We start from the raw sequence: 25,146 nt of genomic DNA on the forward strand, positions 1-25,146 counted from the left end.
TGTGCTCCCAATGCAGGGGGCCCGGGTTTGATCCTTCATCAGGAAACTAAGATCGGCATGGGCAAAGAAATAAATACAAAGAAATGTTGCAAAGAAGTAAACAAATATATTAATGAAAACTATGGTTTTGAAATAACTAAATGTCATTATTACCATGTGACTCGCCAACTTTACGGAGTAAGAACTTTTGGTAATGACATCCAAGGATCTGCATTTTACAAGCATCCTTAGTATGCATTGTATGCATAATAAATACATAATAATTATATGATGAAGATGGTGGCTTTATGAAACACTGCTTAATGATATGCTAAAGTATGTGTAATCCCATGAAATGATGTTTCCAAAAATTATATTTCCAGAAAGTATATCAGGAAGTTAATACAGGGAGTTAATATCAGGAAGTTAATACAAATATTAAGATGGTATGATCTCTAGAAAACAGTGCAGTAATTTCTTACAGAAACTACTTACACCATAAAACTATACACATGTCCAGAGCAACTTTATTCATCATATTCAAAAGGTGAAAACAACCCCAATGTCCATCCATACAATGGAATAGTACTCAAGAATAAAAAACAAACTACTGATACAAGTAACAGCATGGATGAACTTTTTTTTTTTTTGGATGAACTTTAAAAAACACCATGCTAACTGAAAAAAGCCAGATCTAAATGGACTATGATTCCAGTTAAATCAAGTTAGAAAAAAAACTGTGAAACTATAAAAATAGAGAGGAAGTGGCTATCAAGACATGGGGGTGAAGTGAGGGGCTGATGAGCAAAGGAGTGCAAAGGAAATTTGGGGGAAACAATTGTTCTATGGTGGTTACACAATTGATCACATTTACTAAAACAATTTTATGTGTCAAGTAGTATATTATAAAACCTTACATCAATGCAGCTGAATTTTTAAGGAGATTCTGAAGCTTTAAAAAAATATTAGAGCATATATGGTAATAAGACCATTAATTCATTTGTCGGAGCCTGGGAGCATTCATTTGAAACATCCAATTTTTTTTTAACCATAGCCATGGAAAAAAATACTGGCAGTGTTTAGGAGTAAAGAGGGTATCATTTCAAGCTCACTGCCACATTAGTTCTCAAAAACTAACAAACATGCCTAAAAAATGAAACAGTAATTCACCTAAGTTGCTATCAACAAAGCAATTTAAAAAGTAACCTAGGGTGCTCGCTTCAGCGGCACATATACTAAAATTGGAACGATACAGAGAAGATTAGCATAGCCCCTGTGCAAGGATGACACCCAAATTCATGAAGTGTTCCATATTTTTTTTTCATTTTTTCATATTAAAACAGTTAATATCTTTGGAATTCAAAAAAAAAAAAAAAAAGTAACCTAGGGCTAAGGTAAAGGTAAAAGCTAAGGTTACTAGGTAAGGAATCCACCTGCCAATGTAGGAGACACTGGTTAGATCCCGTGTGCCCCAACTATTGAGCGTGTGCTCTACAGCCGGGGAGCCACAGCTGCCAAGCCCTCTCACTGCAACTACTGAAGGCCGAGGGCCCTAGAGCCCATGCTCTGCAGCAAGGGAAGTCACCAAAATGAGAAGCCCAAGCACCACAAACCAGAGTAGCTCCTTCTCCCCGCAACTAGAGAAAAGCCTATGCAGCAACGAAGACCCAAAACAGCCAAATATATATAAATTTTTAAATAAAATTAAATAAAAAGTAGCCTAGGTACACCAACAAAGGACCATAATTCTTTTAAATTACAGAGCTTTACAACATGATATATGGAAAAACATTACTCAAATATCTAAAAATTGGGATTCCCTGGTTAACTCAGCAGTAAAGAACCCACCTGCAATGCAGGAGATGCAGGTTCAATCCCTGGGCTGGGAAGATTCCCCTGGAGAAGGAAATAGCAACCCACTCCAGTATTCTTGCCTGGAAAATTCCAAGGACAGAGGACCTTGGTGGGCTACAGTCCATGAGTTCGCAGAGTTGGACATGATTGAGCAACTAAACAACTATATACAATCTATGCCACACTTTATCCGTTCAGTTAATGTATTTTTGTACACTGACTTCCCACTTTTTAGCTATTACGAATAATGTTCCTATAAACATTCATGTAAGAATGCACACAAGTCTTTTGAATATATACTTTAAGACTGAAACTATAGATAGGGTCAGCAAGTGAGGATGATTCTAATTTCTCCATAATCTCACCAACACTTGTTTCCTTTTTTTTAAAGTCATCCTAGTGGGCATCAAGAGCTATCTTCGATTTTGATCTGCATTTCCTTGATGGCTAATGATGCTGCTATCTTTTCACATGCGAACTGGCTGTGTGTGCATGCTCTGGAAAACATCCATTCGATGCTTTGCCAGTTTCTGAGTTACCTGCTTTTTAATTATTGAGTTTAAAAGCAGGGAATTCCCTGGTGGTCCAGTGGTTAAGACTCCAAGCTCCCAATGCAGGGGGCCAGGGCTCAATCCCTGGTCAGGTAACCAGATCCCACATGCTGCAACACCAACAAAAAAAAACACCCCACATGCCACAACTAAGACCCAGGGCAGTTAAATACATTAAAAAAAAAAAAAAAAACCTTTTTTTTTTTTTTAAAAAACAGCCGTTACTTTTTAAAAGCCCAACACTACTTTGCCCTCAGCAGCGTCTCCATCCCAGGAGGAGTAAGCCTAAGGGCAGCATGAGTAAGAGGAAAGAGCTTCACACCACTGCTAGAAGCCTTACAACCAGTGCTTTGCACCAATTTGTGCAAACTATGACTACAGTGAAATTCTCATGTCACTGGTGTCATCCTTAACACCTTTTAACATCCTCAGCATCCATTTAACACCAGCAATAGAAACATAATCCTAACTACAATACACCCCCACCAAACCATGTGAAAACCCTATTTATCCAAAATTCTAGACTAGTCACACCCTTAAAACCTCCAACAGCAGAGGATTAACACCAGTTGTATTCACATAAACTTCTCAAACACAATTAGTATTTCATGACATCACCTTTGCAGCAACTATTAATGAGATCTCAGCATTTCTTGCATGGAGGGAGGCTGTCAAATCTCTCTGCAGCAGATATGTTCACAATTTATGTGCCCGAGAACAGCAATTCATGGTCAAATCATTATTTGCGGAGGCAGAGTTTAGTACATGAGGTTTAGGCAATAATATACAATTCCTGGGACTCTTGATAGTTGGGGGACAATGGATAGCTGACTGAAAATCACCACTGTTATAGAAACTCTGAAATATGTAATCCTCACAACTCAAAGGAGAGCTGAACCAAATACTAAACTTGTTTTGTTCCAGGTCATTTCCCCTTCATTGAGTAACAGCCTAGTCCATTACACTGAAGCAGCTTGCCTCTATTTGTTACTGACTACCCTGCTGTGTATGCTAAATCACTTCAGTTGTGTCCAGTTCTTTGCAACCCCATGGACTGTAGCCCTCCAGGTTCCTCTGTCCATGGGATTATCCCCTCAAGAACACTGGAGTGGGTTGCCATTTCCTCCTCCAGGGGATCTTCCCAACCCAGGGATCGAACCCTGGTCTCTTATGTCTCCTGCATTGCCAAGCGAGTTCTTTACCACTAGTGCCTCCCGGAAAGCAGTAAATGCTTATACTACATTCAAGTAATATTCACAATTAACAAGACTATGGAGAGACTCATAATATTATATGATCTGATCTTGAATCCTGTACATGAAATGACTAAAGAAGACCAAAACTCTTTCATAATACAAAGTCAAGGCATTTGGGGATATTCTGAGAACTTGGTATACCGTATTCTAGAAGCCTTATGGATTCATCTGCTATAGATTATCCAGAAGAGGCACAAAGTATGTGAATGTGAAGGCTATAGACGTGTCCTTTATATGGAAAAGTGACAGGTTGGTGGAAAAATAAGGAGGGGGTAGGAAATAAACCCATCAAAGCAATCTGTAACAGAGGATAGAAAAGTGTCATTTTAAATAATAACCAGATTTGATTTCCAATCAAGAGCCCCTTAGGGTATAAGGTATGTTTACAGAAAGACAGTCAACAGGGGAAAAAAATCCAGCTCTTCCTTTTACCTATTTAAAAGACTAAGATGACCTACCATTTCACACCACTATTAAGAAACCAGAAAACAGGTGTTGGCAAGAATGTGGAGAAATTGGACCCCGTGTCCTATTAGTAGACATGGAAAATGGTACAGCTGCTGTGTAAACAAGTATGGTGGTTCCTTGAAAATTTCTGAATAGAATTACCATAAGACCCAGCAATTCCCCCTTCTGGGGTAAATACCGAAAAGAACTGAAAGCAGGGTCTTAAAGGGATATATTTGGGTATTTTTATAGCAGCATTATTCACAATAGTTAAAACACGGATGCAACCAAGTGTCCATCAATGAACCCATCAATGAATCAATAGATAAGCAAAACATAGCATACACTTGCAATGGACTATTAAAAAGTAAGGAAATAGTGCAATATGCTACAACAGAAATGAACACTGAGAACAGCATGCTAAGTGAAAGAAACCAGTCACAAGAAGACAAATATTGTACAATTCCACTTATATGAAATACTTAGTAATAAAGTATAATGTTAGTTGCCAGAGGCTGAGGGGAGAAAGTAAAGTTACTGTTTAATGGATAGTTTCCATTTTACAAGATGAAAAGAATTATGGGGGTGGATAGTAACGGCTACACAAAAATATGAATGTATTTATTTACCACCACTGAACTATACATTTAAAAATAATCAACATAGTAAATTTTGTTATTTTGTGTATTTTCTCTTTCTCACACATACACTAGTGCACACACACAATGAAGATAACCTAAGTAGCTCTGTCTCAAACTCCGTAGTGCCCCTTTCTCAATGAAAAGTAACCCAAATGACAGACCTGATGATAATAGCAGAATTTCAATTAACTGGGGAGTGGTGAAAAGAAACTCCTTCATAGACCCAACATGAGAATAAACTTAAGACAATAAATTTATTTCTAGCTTACATGAAGGCAAGCTTCCCAAATTACTATGTCAAATGGAAAGAATGCAAAGTTATCTCAGGGGTGACGCAGAACTATCATTGGGGAAGCCAGAGGGGAAAAAAGCGAAGTACCTCTGCAAATTTTAAAACTCTGTAAAATTCACCTTGTTGTAATGATAAAAATCACCTCAGTAAAAATCCCTCTAGACCAATTTTTAATTATCAGGCATGGCTGTTTGAAATTATTAGTCTAGGATCTATCAGAATGTATTTTGTATGTATACATCTGAACTAACAGAGAAGTGTTTACGCCCCCAAGATACATTAATATTTCTATTAAACGAGAATACTTTTTCAAAAGAGAAAGATCTATTGTTAAATTAGAAGTAGCAGTGTAGGATCTGTACTTTTCAATATAACGCCACCATTTCCCCCATTTAGTTTTTTTTTAATTTACCACACGATGACTATTATCTTACAGACACTTTACAAAATAAAAATTTGAAATAAGGGTAATACAATATGTAAAAAAGAATCACCAACACAAAAAGTCATTCTTCACTAAATGAGAACAGCAAGGGGTAGAGAATAAATATCTTAAGTAATTTCCCAGTTGCTGAGAAAAAGTTTTGTTTGGCTGTGCCTCATAGTGTGTGATCTTAGTTCCCTGACCAGGGATCAAACCCACACTCCTGCTATCTTAACCACTGAACCGCAAAGAAGCCCCCAGTGTCAAAGAGTTTAAACAGTTTAGAACATTCTCATCTTATGATTATCAGGGAAAGGTAGGATATATGAAGATAAATGGCTCTTGTACCATACACAGAAAATATATTTGTGTCATCTGGGCTCAAAGAGGGAAAGAGAACAGCAGCAAAGGAAAACCTGATGTCTGCATTAGGGGGAGGGAGAAGTTCTCAAATGAATAAAAAGCAGAAAACCAGACCTGTCTCAGCAACAATATTTAGAGTAGCTAGGCTGAGGACAAAGAAAGAACTAAAAAGCCTAAGATGAAAGAGCTCCAGTTGGCCAAAGGGCTTAATGTAATGAATGTCTCCCTTAAAATCTCAATACTTAGTTCTGAAGAGATATGGTTTAGAAATTAAGGGATGAAAACAAGGAACTCCACCACAGACTCAGTTTGCACAAAAGGGGGGAGTGTTATACCCTTTAATTATTCATTCACATTGAGGCATGCCACGAATCAAAAATGCCCTTCATATGACAGCATGTACATACTTAACCTAAAAGCCAAAGGATGATTTTATTCATTTTTAGAGAGTCTGGCATATAATCTCGAGACAGATCGGCCTCCCCTAAGACTTTGGAAAGCAGAGAGGCCTGGATGTAATCTATTTAACATCTCAAAACTGAAAGTACAAAGAGAAAGTCAACATGTTTTCAACCTTTCTGAACTGCAATCGATAATTCTGTATTCTCAAAGGACAGAACAGGTGTGCTTGGGAACCAAATTATTCTCCAAGTCTCAGAGCCTTGACACAACAAAGGTTTCCTTCTCACTCAAATGTTTGGGAAAGGCCACCATCTTTAAGCTGTACCATTTGGTACTTCAGGCTTCACTTCAGGCTTGGTACTTCAGTTCAAGAAGCAAGGGGAGAAACAAGTAATCAGGAAAGGGTTCGTCATTGTCTCTATACAGTTAGACAAACAAAAATTTCTGCTCACATTTCACTGGCCAAAACAACTCACATGACCTCACTGCTCAAGTACAAGAGGTTGGAAGAAGCGGGGAGGGCATCCCACAGAGACTCAATATAGCTCTTAAAAAAAAAAGCCAATGAAACCACACTAAGATTTTTAAAAAACTGTCAAATCAGACATTACTTATAAAAGCATATATACGCATCGAAATTACAGGCAATTAATTAATGCAGATAACAAATTTTGCCTATGGTTAATGACAACGAAAGCAACAATTTAAAATGTCCCAAGTTACTGTATTTGATAAAAAGAAGTTCCAAGTGTGTTGGGAAAAAAATTTCCAAGATACTAAATCTAAGAGAAATTTACCATATACTGTAGATCTTTAAGTAAAAAGGAAGAGTCACAGAAAATGACCAATTTACATAAGAAGCAGTCTTCACTCAGATACTTCTGATCTCATGAAACCAGTGACAGTATTTCTACAGAAAGTTACGTTTATGAGAGGTTTCCCTGGTTGTCCAGTGGTTAAGAATTCGTCTTGCAATGCAAGGGACACAGGTTCGATCCCTGACCTGGGAAGATCCAACATGCTTGGAGCCAACTAAGCTCGTGTGTCACAACTACTGAGTCCACGTGCTGCAACTACTGAAGCCTGTTTGCCCAGAGCCTGTGCTCCACAAAAGAAACCACCACAACGAAAAGAGTAGCCCCCACTCTCCACAACTAAAGAAAGCCTGCGTGCAGCAACAAAGACCCACCACAGCCAAAAACATAAATCTGTTTTTTTTAAAAAGCAAGTTATTTATATGAATGTCCAGGTATTATGCTGCTTTCAGATGATCTGATGGACTCGTGACTTCTATGAAGTTTCTGTGATTCATTTCTTAGTAGCAATGACCATTGATATTTAGGAATAGGGACTTCCCTGGTGGCCCAGTGGCTAAGACTCCGAGCTCCCAATGCAGGGGGCTCTGGGTTCGATCCCTGCTCAGGGAACCAGATCCCATGTGCCCCAACTAAGACTTCACACTGAAGATCCCGCATGCTGCAGCTAAGACCTGGTACAGCCAAATAAATAAACATTAAAAAAAAAAATTAGGAATATACAGATGGAGCCAAATTTTCTCTAAAACTACCCTTTTTCTGCATCACTGTGACAAATACACTACTGGCACCAACAATTATGTACCATAAAGCATAGAAAAGACATTTGATTTGAGTAATTTTAAGGGCAGGTATTATCGGTTAACCGTCAAACAAATTCAGTATGATCCCTAGGGAACATGGTTTTTGACAGAGCTATATTTTCATAAACCCATCAGATTAAGCTGGTTACAAAATATATTCTGAGAAAGCAAAAGTGACTTATATAGGCAATTGAACATTAAAATCCCTGCCAAATTTGACAATTTAGTTTTACCACTAATAATTCAGCTACATCACAAAGTCTGTGATACATCACTTTAAAAGGTTTTTCGCGTGCTCGCTTCGGCAGCACATATACTAAAATTGGAACGATACAGAGAAGATTAGCATGGACCCTGCGCAAGGATGACACGCAAATTCGTGAAGCGTTCCATATTTTAAAAAAAAAAAAGAAAAAAAAAAAAAAAAAACAAGAATAAAAGGTTTTTCACACTTTTATGAGTGTGCTTCCAAATCACTGAAGACTTCTATGCAGTACCGAAACACAACTGAAGATTCTACATTACTCAAAAGAATAACTCAGTCTATTGAAAATTTTTTCCCATTTATTTTTATTAGTTGGAGGCTAATTACTTTACAATATTGTAGTGGTTTTTGTCATACACTGACATGAATCAGCCATGGATTTACATGTATTCCCCATCACGTTCCCCCCTCCCTGAAAATTTCTTAACTGGGAACTCCCAGGCAGTCCAGTGGTTAGAACTCCATGCTTTAAGTGTACAGTGGCTGAGTCTGATCTCTGGTTGGGAAACTAAGATCACAAACCACAAGATGCAGCCAAAAAAAAAAAAAACCTTTTTAATTCCAATAGTTAATAATGTGGAAAAGATCTAAAAATACAATAAAAAGCTGATGTGTGTAGTTTTAGGAGTCTTCTTCTATCACTGACATGTTTCTAGAGAAATAAAAAGCTACTGTAATCACTAGTTATCTTTCATTAAAACTGACCAAAATATTGACATATATCTTACACGTATTAAGAAAGAATTATTAAAAAAGTAATCTGAGTAAACAGTTTGGTCAAGATTTGGAAGCCATTCCTGGGATTTTTCTTTAAACAAAAGTTTAAATGGCTTAAAGCAGACAGAATTAAAAATGTCACATCTACAAGTACATTTTGTGTTGAGTACCAGGAAACAAGCAGGATGCTGAAAACAAAATAGGGGGTCTGGGAAGCCTCTCAAAGGGGTCTTATTTTATTCCAGTATCATTTTTACTATTCTTGTCATAGCTACATATAACTTTGACCTACATCACTTAACCTTTATGAACCTGTTTCCTCACCTACAACTTGGAAGATAGCCACCACTCACTGGGTTATGAGGGTTAAAACAAGATTGCATCATAAACTCCCCGGCACCTCATAGGAACTCAATAACATGTTAAAATCTTTTTCTTTGTTTGCCTCTTGTAAGATTTAAAAACAAACAAACAGGAATCCAGGAAGATGTAAGCACTTGGAGTGTTGACAAAGCACTTGACACAGTAATGAGCTAAATAAAGAACACAGAACTCAGTCTTAACGGCTCGAGAACGGAGAATCCTTTCCAAATGATAGTCAATTTACTTCACTCAGATCCACCAGAGGAATCACTGTCTTCATAAACAATAAGACTTTAAACTTCAAATGACTCCTTAATCCATGGGCTGCATAATGTATGTTGTGTTAGCAGGCAAGAAAATAGCGTTAATTTGATTGTACATCTCCATCAGAGCTCTTGGGTGACCAGGTGCATTGTCAATGAGCAGCAATATGTTCAAAGGAATCTTTTTTCTTAAGCAGCAGGCCTCAACAGTGGGCTTAAAATATTCAATAAAGCATGTTGTAAATAGATGTGCCAAACATCCAGGCTTTTTTGTTCCATTTATAGAGTGCAGGCAGAGTAGATTGAGAGGAATTTTTACAGGCCCAAGGATATTCAGAAATCAAGAAATGAGCACTGGCTTCAACTTCAAATCACCAGCTGCATTTGTCCCTAATAAGCCTATCAGCCTGTCCTTTGAAGTCAGACACTGACTTCTCCTCTCTTTTTCCAGCAGAAGGCTATGAGACATATGTTTGACACTGGTCTTCAAAGTTCTTCCATGGTAATTCAGTAACAACTGCCCACAGAGGTAGTTAGCCTGATAATACACCTTTATTGGCTATAAGCTGGCCCTCACGTTCCAACTGATGTTTCCTTCACCAACAAAGTAAATCACTGGCTCCTAAATCTTTTGTTTCAGGGTCCACTTCTCGAGAAACTCAAACTAAGAAGCTGCAGTTGAAGAACATCATCTATACTCCTTCATACAGGAAGTGCAGTCTGCAGACAAGTAACATCAGACATCAGCTGGCTTATGAAAAAGCAGAATCCCATCCACCATCACAACCCTCTGGTTATAATCTCTACTTAAAGACGACCTCTGGGTGATTTGTGTACCAACTAATTTAAAATTCAATGGTCTATAAGGATTACTCTCAAATTTGCAGACTTACTTTATGATTACATAATGCATTTTTATAAATGTTCTATTTGTGCTTGAAAATAATGTATATCCTCTTACAGTTGGGTATATATTTTATGTCCTTTCATTCAAGCTTGTTAATTGTGTTGTTCAAAGCTTCTACACTTGTTTTTGTCTGCCTGACTTACCATTTACTAAGAGATGTTTACTGAAACCTCCCAATACAGTAATAGGTTTGTCAACTTCTTCCCACAGTTCTGTCAATTTTTACTATATACACTTTGGAGTATTATGTGCTTTGTTTTATACTCTTGCTGAATTAAACTTTTTATCATTACAAAAAATACACACACAACTTAAATCTAAATCTAATAAATAAAGCCTCTTGTATAATCTGGCTTCATTTTTTTTTTCTGGCCCAGACAATTCCATTCTTAGGCCTCAGATGCTTCACCCCATATCATACCTTTGATGATACATCTAAAGCAATCTCCCTCTCCCACCATCCAAATCTTATCCACCCCAATGAGTATCTCATCTATTAACACTAGGAAAACTAAAAGTGAAAGGGAAGTCGTGTCCGACTCTTGCGACCCCATGGACTGTAGCCCACCAGGCTCCTCCATCTATGGCATTTTCCAGGCAAAGTTCTGGAGTGGGTTGCCATTTCCTTCTCCAGGAGGAAAACTAAACTCCTTTTACTAGGAGTTTTACTCCTCTGTATTAGGTATCATAAATTATTTTATCATTCACAAGGGGGAACATTCCTAAGAAATGTTAAATAAATACCTACTGATTAAAAAGTACAATGAAAGGAAAAAAAGTACAAGAATGGATATATAGGAGAAATCTTTAGGAATGACTGTGAAGAGGAAGAAGTGAACTCCTAATCCTATCAACTAATCAAAACATAGTATGAAAATACAGAGGCAGATACAGGGAAAAGTGACAGAAATCAATAAACTATATTAAATTAAGGGGGGGAAAAATAGTCAAGAGGTCCATCCATAAGGTATGCAGTGCCACTCAAAAATAAGAATAGACAATTTTTTTAAAAACTAGACAAAAAACTATGCAGTACTGCCACAGAATTTCCCATATTCTCAAACTCAGGGTCTCCGATAATTATAATATTTAACTCTGGAAAAATGGCTGAGAAAGCCTCTAAGAAGTGAGTTCTACAAAGTCATCTAGTCAAATCCAACTATATACCTGAAGTTTGTATTACAGTTGAGTACCCATCAAATGCCTTAAATTTTTAACTTTTTTAAATTATGAAAGTATGATAACACATTTACAGGAGACTAGGAAAAAAACAGAACAAGCCTACATATAGTTCCATTATATATCAAATGCCATAAGAAACACTCTCAGTGACTCTAATTCAGTGACATGTTTTGAAAAATGATCTATTCCAGTGATTCTCAACCCTGGCTGTACAGTAAAATCTCTTGGAAAGGTTTCCTTCCTTAAAGGTAGACTGACAAAGGTGAACAAATGAGAAATTTTAAAATTTTCATGCTAGACTGGTTGAAATGGTCCAATTTTTATTTCAAAAACTTTTCTTATATTCAAAATGCTTTGTTGAGGGAAAAAGGCACATGGCTGAATAACATATATAATGACTTTTCAATGAAAGAATGTAGCATATTATGTATATATACTACAAATATGTATTTATTTTAGGAAACATTTTTACACAACATCTCTGAAACCCAAACTTTTCTTAATCAATGGTACGTCGTGATGTAGTTAGCATCTTTTACAGTTGTAAAAAATGAAGGAAGAAGAACCATATTAACAGTATATATTAACTGTTGGGAAGAGGAAAAACTGACTTGACTTAGCAACTGATCTAAACCCAAGGTCAAAAGACCCACCTGAAAAGCCATCTACCGAAAAGATACATAAAGAGAAAGGTTGTATCATTAAGTTCCTAGAGCTTCTAAGCTTCAGTCTCATATCAAGAATTTACAAACAATAGTATTTTTCTCATGCTCAACACTGTTTAATATCTTGATTCCTTGATTAAATAAAATAACCATGTGATCATATTCAACGGTCATATGAAAAAGCTACGGGATTGAGGAATAAGCTCTAGTTAAGACTTCAAAGCTAGAAAGAAACAAAGACTGTCACAATGGGTAATGGGAAAGGAGACACTTCTTTAAAATATAAAACAGAAAAATTCCAAAATAATAAATGGAATTCTACTGATTATACTTAAGGAATCATATTAAAACTATATAATCTAATAAATCCGAACAGTTTCTTACAACTGAATTTTACTGTGAAGTATAACACTGAGACCAATTCTTGTCTGGAAAGAACAATGAGGGTAGAGTCTTTCTAAATTCTCTTTATCCTTGACAACTAGCAAAAAAAAAAAAAGAAATTCCGTTCATGTTATTTGGGGGGCGACGCAGGATTTTATACACCTCTTCTCCAAAATGATCAAAATACCCAGAGTCCCTATGTTGCACAGTTCCAAGAGAACTATGTGACAGTGCTGCAATTAAAAGAATTGCAAATGCAGCAAATCTGAATCCATTATCCTGAGGAAAAAACAGACCTAGAAAGTGGAAACAGGTAAAATCAACTCAAGTAAAAAAAAAAAAGCAAAACCAATCTCTGAGGGAAAATATTCACAGACACTCCCTCACTAATCCTGGTGCTTCCTTAAAAGTTGATGTCACTTGGGGTATATTGAGGCCTCCCCTCACCACTCAACATTCACCACTCAACATTACGCTAGATCATAGAAAATGAATATTACATAATTAAGTGAACCAGTAACTCAGCTGAGTGGCGTAAAACTCAAAGTTACAGACACAATCCCCAGCTGAAATTAATTTGTTTCATAACTACTTTCGTCTCTCTTCACTAGAATATATACTCAAGCCTACGTACTATACTCTTCTGTCTTCTTCCTATATGAAAGGTAACAGAATTAAGCCAAAAGACAGTTCAAAGCAACCTTTGAGTCATAAAATTAAAATGTAAGGAACAAAATAAAGCAACTGCTTTGAACTATTGTTTACATACATATAAATACGAAAGTGAGTGGAATATCAGCTTGGAAATGAAAAGACTAGCTGAATCCCAGTGACCCCCTACTGTCACTTTTCCTAAGGTTCTTAATCTTTATCTGTAAAATAGGTAGTACCTTCTCTGCAGGGTTGTTTTTGAGGACTGAGATAATAGTAAGCACCTGCAATAGCTGCCAATAAATAACAGATGGTATTGATATAGGATTTTATTATCAGTCTACAAAAATATTTTTTGAGGAAAACTTTTGTTAATACCACTTAACTCTATAGTTAATTAATGAAGAAAAAATGTAGCTTTCTACAAGTCTTTGATATGGGACAGGAGCCAGCACCAGATATAATGCCCTACAATTATACCAAACACCAGTGTTGTTACTGACTAACTCAAATTAACTCTTAATTACACATGCTAACAGAAGAGTACATCATGAGAAACACTGGGCTGGAGGAAGCACAAGCTGGAGTCAAGATTGCCGGGAGAAATATCAATAACCTCTGATATGCAGATGACACCACCCTTATGGCAGAAAGTGAAGAAGAACTAAAGAGCCTCTTGATGAAAGTGAAAGAGGAGAGTGAAAAAGTTGGCTTAAAGCTCAACATTCAGAACACTAAGATCATGGCATCTGGTCCCATCACTTCATGACAGATAAGATGGGTAAACAGCAGAAACAGTGGCTGACTTTATTTTTCTGGGCTCCAAAATCACTGCAAATGGTGACTGCAGCAATGAAATTACAAGACGCTTACTCCTTGGAAGGAAAGTTATGACCAACCTAGACAGCAAATAAAAAGCAGAGACATTACTTTGCCAACAAAGGTCCGTCTAGTCAAGGCTATGGTTTTTCCAGTGGTCATGTATGGATGTGAGAGTTGGACTATAAAGAAAGAAAGCTGAGCGCTGAAGAACTGATGCTTTTGAACTGTGGTGTTGGAGAAGACTCTTGAGAGTCCCTTGGACTGCAAGGAGATCCAACCAATCCATCCTAGAGGAGATCAGTCCTGGGTGTTCACTGGAACGACTGATACTGAAGCTGAAACTCCAAAACTTTGGCCACCTGATGTGAAGAGCTGACTCATCAGGTAAAGACCCTGATGCTGGGAAAGATTGAGGGCAGGAGGAGAAGGGGACGACAGAGGATGAGATGGCTGGATGGCATCATCGACTCGATGGACATGGGTTTGGGTGGACTCCAGGAGTTGGTGACAGACAGGGAGGCCTGGCTTGCTGCAGTTCATGGGGTCACAAAGAGTCGGACACGACTGAGCAACTGAACTGAAGAGTAATTCTATAAAGCATTTATACAGGGACTTCCCTGGTTGTCCAGTGGTTAAAAATCTGCCTTGCAATGCAGGGACACAGGTTTGACGCCCGGCTGGGGAACTAAAATTCCACATGCTGCAGAGCAACTATGCCCATGTGCCTCAACAACTGAAGCCACAACTACAGCCCTCTCGCTCTGACAAAAGGTCCCACATGACACAAAGATCCCATCCTGAGTGCTGCAACTAAGACCTGTCTCGGCCAAATAAATATTTTAAAAAATAAAAGCATTTATACATTCACTGCAAAATAAGCCCCTTGAACGGACTTTTTGTCTATTTTGTTTATTGATGAATCCCAAGTGCCTGGTACATACTCTGAATACTAAGGCTTTTCAAAACACAATAATCTTGACACCCAAATGTATACCATTTCTCTTATTCACACACCAGCCTAAACAGAGGAGCCCCTCACTCTAAAATGAATTCATATCGTCTCTTAAAAAAAGAGTAAAAAATTTTTAGCCTTGGGAATTCCCCGTTCACTGGCAAGGACCTAGGTTTGATCCCTGGTTAGGGAACTAAGATCTGATAAGCCATGCAACCGGTCCAATAAAAAAACACTTACCCTTAAAAAAATTTTAAACATTCCTAATTAGTTTCTGGTAGGTAGAAAAACAAGACATGATTTTACAATTTTGACTGCAGAAAGGTTATCTCTCCCATTAGTCTCAATATTGACGGAGGGGGGGAAATCCCTCTTACTCTACTCAAAACAGATTTCTCCTCTCAGAATTTAAGAAGATATTCCCTCAGGCATGCAAACATGTCTATCTGTAGCAAAACCAAAAAGATAAGGTGAAGAGGAGGTAAAGGCAGAAAGAAAAAGACTGGGAAAGTAAATGACCAAAGGTACACATGGGAGGGGAGGAAAAAAAGAGCTCAAAGTCTAAATCTTTCCATAATTTCTGTAGAATTTCACACAAAACTTTCATAGTGATGTATGTTTACTTTATTTGGTTGCCCTGGGTCTTAGATGTAGCATGTAGGATCTTTAGTTGCAGCATGTGGGATTTAGTCCCCTGGCCAGGAACTGAACCCATGCCGCCAGTATTGGGAGCTCAGGGTCTTAACTACTGGACCACCAGGAAGTTCCCAGAGTAACTTGGGGGGGGGGGGGGTCTACTCTGCACACACACAAAATTTGTACTAATACCTTTTGACAAACTTATAGAAGCAAAATCATAACTGTCCCAAGTGATATTTTTATAGTCAAAGGGCATGTTTTGAAATTTTCATGGTAATCCTATCATAAATGTTTACTAATTTATAACTTAGCCCATTATGGGCAAATTAATTAATCACACGCACTCTTAAACAGGACACATCTCTACAACACAAGTCACAATAGCCATTCCAAAGTCCTACTGTATCTTCGAATGACTAACCACCAAGGACTTAGTAGTATTAATTCATAGCTTTAATCAGAACCCATTCACTGCCCAAGGCTTACACTAAGCCTTTAGAATCACTTCTCATGAAACTGCTAATAATTTTTCCTAGTCAGTAACCTGAGACTGTTAACATGCAAATATTTTTAACACTGATCTATTTTTATTTTTTTTAAACTGGAACCTTTCATTCCAAACCCATACACAACAGGTACTGCATTTGCTAGGGAGATCAGTATATCCTCCTGGATATTAACCTGAAATTAATACCAAAGAACTGCCAGGGAAGTCCCTCTTACTTCCCTGGCAGTCCACTAGTAGGGGGCACAGCTTCCATCTCTGGTCAGGGAACAATCGCACATGCCATGATAGGGCCCAAAAAGAACTACATATCAGCTCATAATGGCCAGAGAATAGCTTTACATTGCTTGAGAATAAATTTGGACAACCTTCATCTTCTGGATATGCAATTTTAAAGAAGAGTTAAGATTAAGGATTTTATTTTGAAAACCTTTATACAAATATAACTTGAACACTAAATCCATGAGAATACACTTGCAAAGTATAACTTAAGAAAGGTTATTCTCTTAACATGTAGTTCTGCAGCAAAAACATTCACATCATCTCTGACAATGGGTAATACAAAGTCTTCACAATTAATACTACTATCTTGTAATTATACGTTGTAGTATACAAAAACCCCACAAGTTCATAACACCCTGTAAATTAGCATGCAAGGTAGACACTATTAATCTCCATTCTACAGATGGGGAATTCAGAATGATTCCAAGGCCTCTGCACAATACCATATCTGCCAAAGCATGAAAGTCATAATTCTTATTCATAGTAATGTGTCTCCTTGAAATTTTACACAAAGAGTTCAACAAACACATTTCCTACTGCTTTAGCTAGATAAAATCCTGCCCTAATCACAAATCAATAACTGATCTACCCAGCTACTGTAATGAACCACTGGAAGAGGAACAATAAATTCAAGATTAAATTTCAAAAAAGATAAATCAGCATAATGATCATGCTTTCTAAACTATTCAGGATTTGGTGTTCTAAACATAACAGTCATAACAAGACTCAGGTGAAGACTTTAAAAATGTTATTTGGGCAACTTCCCTGGTGGTCCAGTGGCTAAGGCTCTGTGCTCCCAATGCTGAGGGCCCGGGGTTCGATCCCTGGCCAAGGAACCAGATTCCACATGTTGCAGCTAGGAGTTTGCACGGTGCAACTAAAGAGCCCCTCCTCCACAACTAAGACCAAGTACAGACAAATAACTTTTTTTAAATGTTATTTGGAGGAGAAAGTTCTGAACATCAGACAGACGCTGCTGCTAACACCTAAGGCAAGTATTTTTATACAAAGTCTAGCTCAAAGTAGACATATATAAAACCAACACACTTGGCTTTGACACTATCAGTCAAATTGACTAGTTGGTGTGCCAGCAAGCTCTATTTTCAGCAACTACCATATCCATGACTTTTCTAGCTCCTATTTGGGGGAAAGGGGACTGAGAAGGGGAAAGCTTTCACTTTGCCTTTCATTTGTCTTAACATTCTGCCAAATGGTAACTTCACTGGAAAGAAAACCAATATTCTGGGGGTTCAGATCTAAGATCTTGGTGGTAGGGGGATGGACAAAGTTTAGGAAACTTTCTCAGTGAGACAACTAGCAGCACATCAAGAAATGGTCTTCAGTAGGATGATCATGGGATTCCCAAGTGGCTCAGTGGTAAAGAATGCACTTGCCAAGGCAGGAGACACAAGAGATGTGGAGTTCAATCCCTGGGTAAGGAAGAAACCCTGAAGGAGGAATTAGCAACCCATTCTAGCAGTCTGGCCAAGAAAACCCCATAGACAGAGAAGCCGGATGGGTTACAGTCCCTAATGTACCAAGAGAGTTGGATATAACTGAGCACGCACATGTATGCATGCATACATATACACACACATATACACAAATACACACAGGATGATCATAGGTCAAGTTTGCAGCTCAAGACAACCCATTTCAGCACGATTATGAATTCTCATCCCTTCATTTCAAGGTATCTCCATTTGTATTATAAATTATAATGACCCTTTTATTATTATGGCAGTTGTTATCACAATTTGGTAAACTTAAATGAATTTCTGAAACTGTTCCTAGGAGTGTGACCTGCATGAATATTTCATAAACTCAAACAGTAAAAGTTATCTGAACAAACCAAGTTGTCAACTTCGATATATCAGTATGTAACTGTATCAAACTGTTAACTGATCATTTCAAAAACAGTAAATATATAATTTTGTTTCCCACTACCCCTTAACAGATTCTGTTTGACAGCTAGCTAAGCTACTATTTGTAACATTTGTAACTCATTTGCCAACCTCCCTGCCCCAAAATTTCTGACTGTGTCATTAATTTAAGGGTTGCATCCATTAAGACTAGGGTGAGGGGCAGACACCTTTTAAAAGTACTTTATAGAAATGCATGGCACTAAGCTAAATCCCAGTACAGACATTGTGATAAACCAAAAAAATGTTAATACCAACACTTAAATTACCTACAATCCCTCACTCTAGCTTCATTCACTGTGCCTTGTTTTTGAAAGAAAACAAAAGGTTACAATGGATATTAGTCGTCACAAATACCAAGACATATTATGTGAAGTAACTGCTTAAAAAAAAAAGAATACTCCCTTCCCCCACAAGGCACCATCTGATTTAGTTTCACATAGGTCTTTTGTGAGTGGCTCAGGAGAAATAAGAGTACTGGCTGGTCTAAAGGTCAGACAGACAAATTCTGGCTTTGCTATATACTTGCCAACTAGTCATGTGATATAGAAAAAAAAATTTTTTTTTAATCACTAAATCTCAAAATTCTCTTTTGTGAACCATAAAATAGAAATAACATTACCTACATTCAGTATCACATGAAATAAAAAATTTTGTGACGGTAGCCTGCGAAATGTGAAGTTCTATATAAACGCAGAATTTTATAAAGTTTAAAATTTTAACCTTTATCCTATGCCTGTCATTACTGTTTAAATACACATACTTTACTGAAATATAAGGCTGAAAACTTCTGCAAAATAAGCCTTACAGACCTTCAAAGGAAAAAAAAAGATGCTTTCAGATCAACTTCTTAAAGTACTTGAAACTCATTTGTAAAATTAGATACATTAATTTACTATGATAAAATTTCACTTGCTTTACCAGGTTAAAGTCAAGAAATTTTTAAAATATTTCATACTTCCTTGACCAACCTATTAAACCACCATGAAAAGACTGTTTGTATGGGCTTTCAGTAGGTTTGCTTGCACTAAATCCAAAATTTGCTCAGTTTAATTATTTGTGTTCCTCCCCATACTAGAATTCAAACTGAAACCTTTTCATACAAAGGTGAAGAGTGCCTAGAAATGTCCACAGTAAGAATTTACCCTATTACCATCTCAAACTGCAAAGATTCATGATTTCATTCTATTCCATAGTTTTGTAAACCAACAAAACAGACAGAAATAATGCCCAATATGCACAATACTGTACTGTGCATATACAAAACTACAGTGTACATGAACAAAAGTATCACAAAAGAGCAACTACTTTAAATACAAAAACCAAAAGTAGGAGGAATTTTCTAACTGCATTATCCAACTCTGTTTATGATTAGGTAGGAGGAAAAAACATTCAATAAAGTTAGTTGAAGCAGCAACAACAAAAATTACTGACATAGTCAAAGGATTGATACTTAGCCTGTGCTTTTAAACTCATTACTAAGTTAATTTACCCACCCTTTTTCCTTAACAAGCTAGACATTAAGCAGTTGATTCAAAAAATGCACCCCACCCCTCAGAATAAGTCAGAGATGGGGCTCTGGTGTCTTAAAAGGGGGCGCTCTCAAGCACTCAGAAAAGATGCATTCCTGGTGTTGCAGTCACAGATTGAATCAAACGTAACCCATCAAAATTTTACCGCGACCTCACGTGGAGCTAATCATCACACGGAGAAGAGAAGTGAGGAGAGGACAAAACCAACAACTACCCTACAACCCAAATGTAGTTTATGCAGACCCCTCTATTCTCAAAAAAACGTAAAAAGTACTCATTTCCCCACCACTATCCCTCATATGGTTCATATACATGATGCGAAGTTTAAGACTTCAGGAATGCTAAAAGATGATCCGCTTAATATGGCTATGAATGATATAAAAACTATCCCTGACACTACTGTTGTTACATAACAGAAGGCTAGATTTAATCTTGAAAGTCGACCGTCCAGCCCCAAACTTCTGTACTTTTGCTGTCTGCAATCCCAAACTGTCCTTTTCCTGAAGGCAGCTTAGTTCGTCCTCCAGTACCATTAAATAGTCTCTATCAATCGATTCCAATTCTCCAGTACAGAATTAAATGATGCTACCAAAAAGGGTAAGTATTAGGTTCAACAAAATGTGCAAAATAAAAACAAAGTACTGCAGAAACAAGAAGAAAAGCCAATATTCATACCCAACTACTCCAAATCAAATCGTCAAATGTATTTTTCATCTTTCCCATACTTGATAAATTGTTTGATAACTAAAACCACGGAATCATTTTTTGTTACCACAAACAAAACTGAATTATTGCACCCAATTAAGGAATGCACGCAGGTACAGACTGATTCCTAATGACTGTCTTCCTCTTCTTCCTTTCCAATGAATCCCTTCCAATTTTGTGCCCAACAATCAAAAGAGTTATGCTCCACCTGGTAGATCTTATATCCCAGCCACCCCCCACCACCACCTTTTGATCCTGAAGGACACCTCTAACATTTAATCAATGTTAAGGATGTGGCTATACAGTCCTATGTTGAACAACCAATTACACAACGCTCAATTCCAAAATATGACTTCACACTGAACTGTCACTTGGAAGCTACAATCACGAGCTTCCAATCAGTTTTTAAAACAAGTTCTTAAAAAAAAAAAAACAAAAAGAACCTTTCCTTTCTGGTGATCACAGCAGTTTTACTCAAAGACTAAATCCCTACAAAGGAGAAAACATTCCAATATAATTTCGAGTTTTTTCCCAAGGGCAGTGATAGATTTAAGAGGGGAACTTACTTGGGGTAAGAGGAGAAGAAAAAAACTTTCATTACAAGTACACCTACGGTTGTTTTGACTTTTAAATACTGAAATAAAGACAAATCTGACCTTGAGCTGTATTTCCCCATCATATTCCCCTCCGCCTCGTAATAAGAATATTGTTCAATATAAAGAGCAATTTAAGGATTTATGAAACGAAATTTAGAAATCTTCACTAAATTTTGAGTTCGAGGTCTTTTCTCCTAATTTTCAAATTCCCGAATCCTAATGAATGACGACACACATGGACTAGCCCTGAGGCTATTCACGTGACCAAAGGCATTCAAGGAAAGTCCCCACACAGCATTTTGAAGTGGTTTGATTCAAGATCAATGACACCTGAACCCAACCATATCTGATCCCACAAAAGCATTAAAAAAATAAAAACCATGTATATGATTTTTTGTTTTGATAATGCTAGTTTAACAGATGTGGAGTCAATTCAAGTACCAAGGTCCAAAATGGGGGGAGGGGGACCCAAGTCGGGAGGGGCAATTTTAAAAAGCAGCAGTTTGGGACTGACCGAACAGACACAAGGGCCATTTCAATATAGTTCTGAAAAATGACTATGGCACCTTTAAAAACAAAGGAGCAACGAAGAGGAAAAATTGTTCAAATCTGTACATAAAACCGTTTATTAAAAATGGAGGGAAGAAAACAGGATCTGCCGAGATCCCTTATGTTCTTAACAGAAAAACCCAAGTCTCTGCTGAGTGCCTTGGGATTGGCAAAGATCCCCAATGAAGGAAGAACACCCATTCTAAGCCAGGGGAGTCAACCAAAACAGTCACTAAACGTTATTTTAAAAAACTTTATTTTTCAACAGGTCATTCCATTTGTCATAATGCTGCGTATAAACAGGAGAGTCATCATTTTTAAATACCGGTAGACTGAGGCACAGGCATGGGAAAGGCACTGAGAGAGTCATGAGCTCCTTGTTTCCTGTTCCATGTTCTACAGTTTATGGAGCCCAGAAAATGGTAACAGAAACTTCGAGCTCTGCGGGGTAAGTCTGAGGAGAGGGAGCGTGAGAGACGTTTTTCTAGAGCTCCCTAGAAAAAGGCGAGATTGAACAGGAAACCTAAAAAACGCCACTACAAGGTGTGCCGGCCTAAGGGGAGGAAATCCGATCGTAGCATCTCAGCTGGCCTCCGCCCAAGGATGAACTGCAGTGATTCCCACTCTCTCCCTCCTTCCCCCACCCCCATCTAAGGCTGCTCCCCACCCCAAGCCCGGAGAAGCCCTCCGCTCGGAAGGGTTCTCCTTTGTGAGACTCCACAGCCGCCGCCCCACATTGGGCCTCCGGGGAAAAGCCACCGCCCCCACCCGCCATATTTCCCTGAAAGGCGCCCGCGCTCCAGCTACCGGTCGCCACTCTCCCCCATGTGGCGGGTGTTTCTTCCTTCATCACGCCACCCAATTGTTCACCACGTCCCAAAACCGGCCCAGAAGCTCCCCTGGGGATTGCTCGCCCAGAGAAAGCACCCGCCATCCCCTCCCCCTCCCCCGCCCCAGGACTCGCCCTCCCCCCAGCCGCCATTTTACAACCAACTCCTCCACCCCATGGCCTTGGCCTCCTAGCCCTCTTGTGTCTGCAGATGAGGACGCCCGAGGAGTCAAATTGCTGGGCCTGGAGCCTCCTACCGCTCTGGGAGCCCACGGGCTATTTCCTGCTTCCCGAATCCACGTCCCCGGGCCGGGCTCGGCGACGATGCCGCCATTTTGTCTCCCGCTCCCGGCCTCTGTGGGCGGCGGCAGAGGGTCCGAGAATTCCAGCCCCCCGTTGCCCCCCCAACTCACCGTCGTATCGCTCAGCCTGCTCGGCCAGCTTCGCCTGGTACACCAGATCCTCCCGATCATCCATAGCGGCAGCGGCTCCGGCAGGGTCTGCGCGACGGATGGAAGCGGATAGCGTCTCCGACTCTCAGCCTCTCGCTCCGCGTCCGGGCAGGAAAAATGGCGGCGCCTCAATCCGGGACTTCCGCCTGCGCACGCGGACAACTGCTCAGCTCTATGGCAACCGCTCCCTGGCAACTGGCGCGGGGGGCGGGTCCGGGTGCTCCGCGCCCGAGGAGGTTGGAACCAGCTAGACGCCCCTCCTCCGGGAGCTCAGCGGCCGCTTGAGGCGGGAACTGCTTCTGCGGGGGAGGGAGAGCGCCCCGAGGGAGCGAGCGAGGCCAGGTGAGGCCGGCCTGGACCGCTCCAGAAGACAGTGAACGGCAGAGCTTGGACTGCGGGCAGAGAAACCAGAGGCTGTGAAGGTTTTTGTAATGACAAGCCATCCTCTCTGAAACTGACTCCTCTCCTGTTTGCTCAGACAAGCTCAGTCCTGGGCCTCATTCAGGGCCCTACTGTAGCTGATAGGGGAAGGAGGGGTCCAGTTTTCACACTTCACTTTCGCACCTTGCAGTCTTTTTCTGTTCCTCTCCCTTGGCCTTCTTTTTTCCCCTTAGGCCCGCCATGGAGTAGGAACAGAAAAGTTCTCAGAAAAGTCTGGTCTGGAGTCCAAGATGCAGAAGAGTAGGGCCGAGATGAGAATGAGGTCCAGGAGGCAGGAATGGAAAAGAATACATTGGTCTGTACCCCAGTGGATTCCTAGCACCTTGTACCGAGTACAGTATGCGGTATGTTGCAAGACTAAAGCTCAGGTAATTAGAATGTAAAATGTGTGGTAAAGTCTGCAATAAATGTAGAATAAGGAGACTTCCCTGGTGGTCCAGTGGCTAAGACGCCACACTTCCTGTGCAGGGACCCCGTGTTCCATCCCTGGTCAGGGAACTAGATCCCACATACAACAATTAAGACCAGTTGCAGCCAAATATGTTAAAAAAATTTTTTTTTTCTTGTGGAATGAAAAGGTTGGAACTAAATTATGAAGAACCTTGGATGGCAAGCTGAGATGTTTGCACTCCAGTGGGCACAAGGAAGCTATTTTTTGATGATTTTGCATGGAGGATGACACCATCATAATTATTCTTTAAGAAGGTTATTAAATATTGTATAGCAATGACTAAAGAACAGGATAAATTATCAGGCTATTACATTAATGCCACTGAAAGGTAATAGATGATAGCAGTGAAAATAGGAAGGAAAGGACAAATAGAAATAGTACTTCAGAGGGAAACCATAGGAGTTTTTAGCTAATCAGATGTGAAGATATTGGGAAGGGAAAAATATTAAAATTAACCTTCTACCTTCCCACCCTGAGTCATTGGGATAATAAGTGGCAGTACCATTAACAAAAAAATAAGAGACTTAGACTTCTCTGATGGTACAGTGAATAAGAATCTTCCTACTAATGCAGGGGACAAAGGTTCAATCCCTGGTCTAGGAAGATTCCACATGTTACGGAGCAACTAAGCTCATGAACTGCAACTACTGAGCTTTAGAGCTCATGATATGCAACAAGAGAAGGCACCACAATGTGAAGATGGTATACCAAAACAAAGAGTAGCCCCCTACTCGCCCCAACTAGAGAAAGCCTTCGAACAGCAATGAAGACCCAGCTCAACCAAAAAAAAAAAAAATAGGAATGCTAGGAAAATTTACTGATGGAATGCAGAGGAAGACGAGTTCCTTTTATCACATGTTGGTTCTACAGTTTTCAAAGATCACTGAACTAGAAATAACAGGCATGGAACTGGAAAAGGGGACTGGCATTTCAAGCTGGAGGAAGGCTATGATGGAAACAGCTAGAGAATGTGTGGAGGAGGAACAGGACAAACAAAACCTTGAAGAATACTTACTTTTAAGTGATAGGAGAAATCAGAAGCCAGCAAAGTTTGGCTCCTTAAGCCCCTTCACTTTTGTCTTATAAAATGTCAACAATGAATGATTAAGGGTCAAAAGACCTGATCTCTAGCCCTAATTCTATAACTAAATAAATATGTGACCATCAGAAAGTTATTTCCACCTCTGAGCTTTATGTCAATCTGCGAAGTTAACTGAAGACCGTATGTTAGGCTACTAAACAAGT

General features: G+C 39.0%; 1 protein-coding gene and 2 non-coding genes across 3 annotated transcripts in view; 2 read left to right on the forward strand and 1 right to left on the reverse strand.

Moving 5' to 3' along the window:
- Positions 1 to 23,146, reverse strand: part of YWHAE (tyrosine 3-monooxygenase/tryptophan 5-monooxygenase activation protein epsilon) — a 35,534-nt gene extending 12,388 nt beyond the window's left edge. The window contains exon 1 of the mRNA XM_061143042.1: positions 22,971 to 23,146. Within this exon, the coding sequence (XP_060999025.1) occupies positions 22,971 to 23,034 (64 nt within the window). The 5' untranslated portion in view covers positions 23,035 to 23,146. The remainder of the gene's footprint in view (positions 1 to 22,970) is intronic.
- Positions 1,191 to 1,297, forward strand: LOC133058048 (U6 spliceosomal RNA). The gene has a single exon (XR_009693173.1). It is a non-coding gene; the product is annotated as a U6 spliceosomal RNA (small nuclear RNA).
- LOC133058042 (U6 spliceosomal RNA) lies at positions 8,120 to 8,226 on the forward strand. Its single transcript, XR_009693167.1, has one exon. It is a non-coding gene; the product is annotated as a U6 spliceosomal RNA (small nuclear RNA).
- Positions 23,147 to 25,146: the final 2,000 nt, after the last annotated feature.

Source organism: Dama dama, chromosome 5 (assembly GCF_033118175.1).
Source record: "Dama dama isolate Ldn47 chromosome 5, ASM3311817v1, whole genome shotgun sequence".
Taxonomy (NCBI): domain Eukaryota; kingdom Metazoa; phylum Chordata; class Mammalia; order Artiodactyla; family Cervidae; genus Dama; species Dama dama.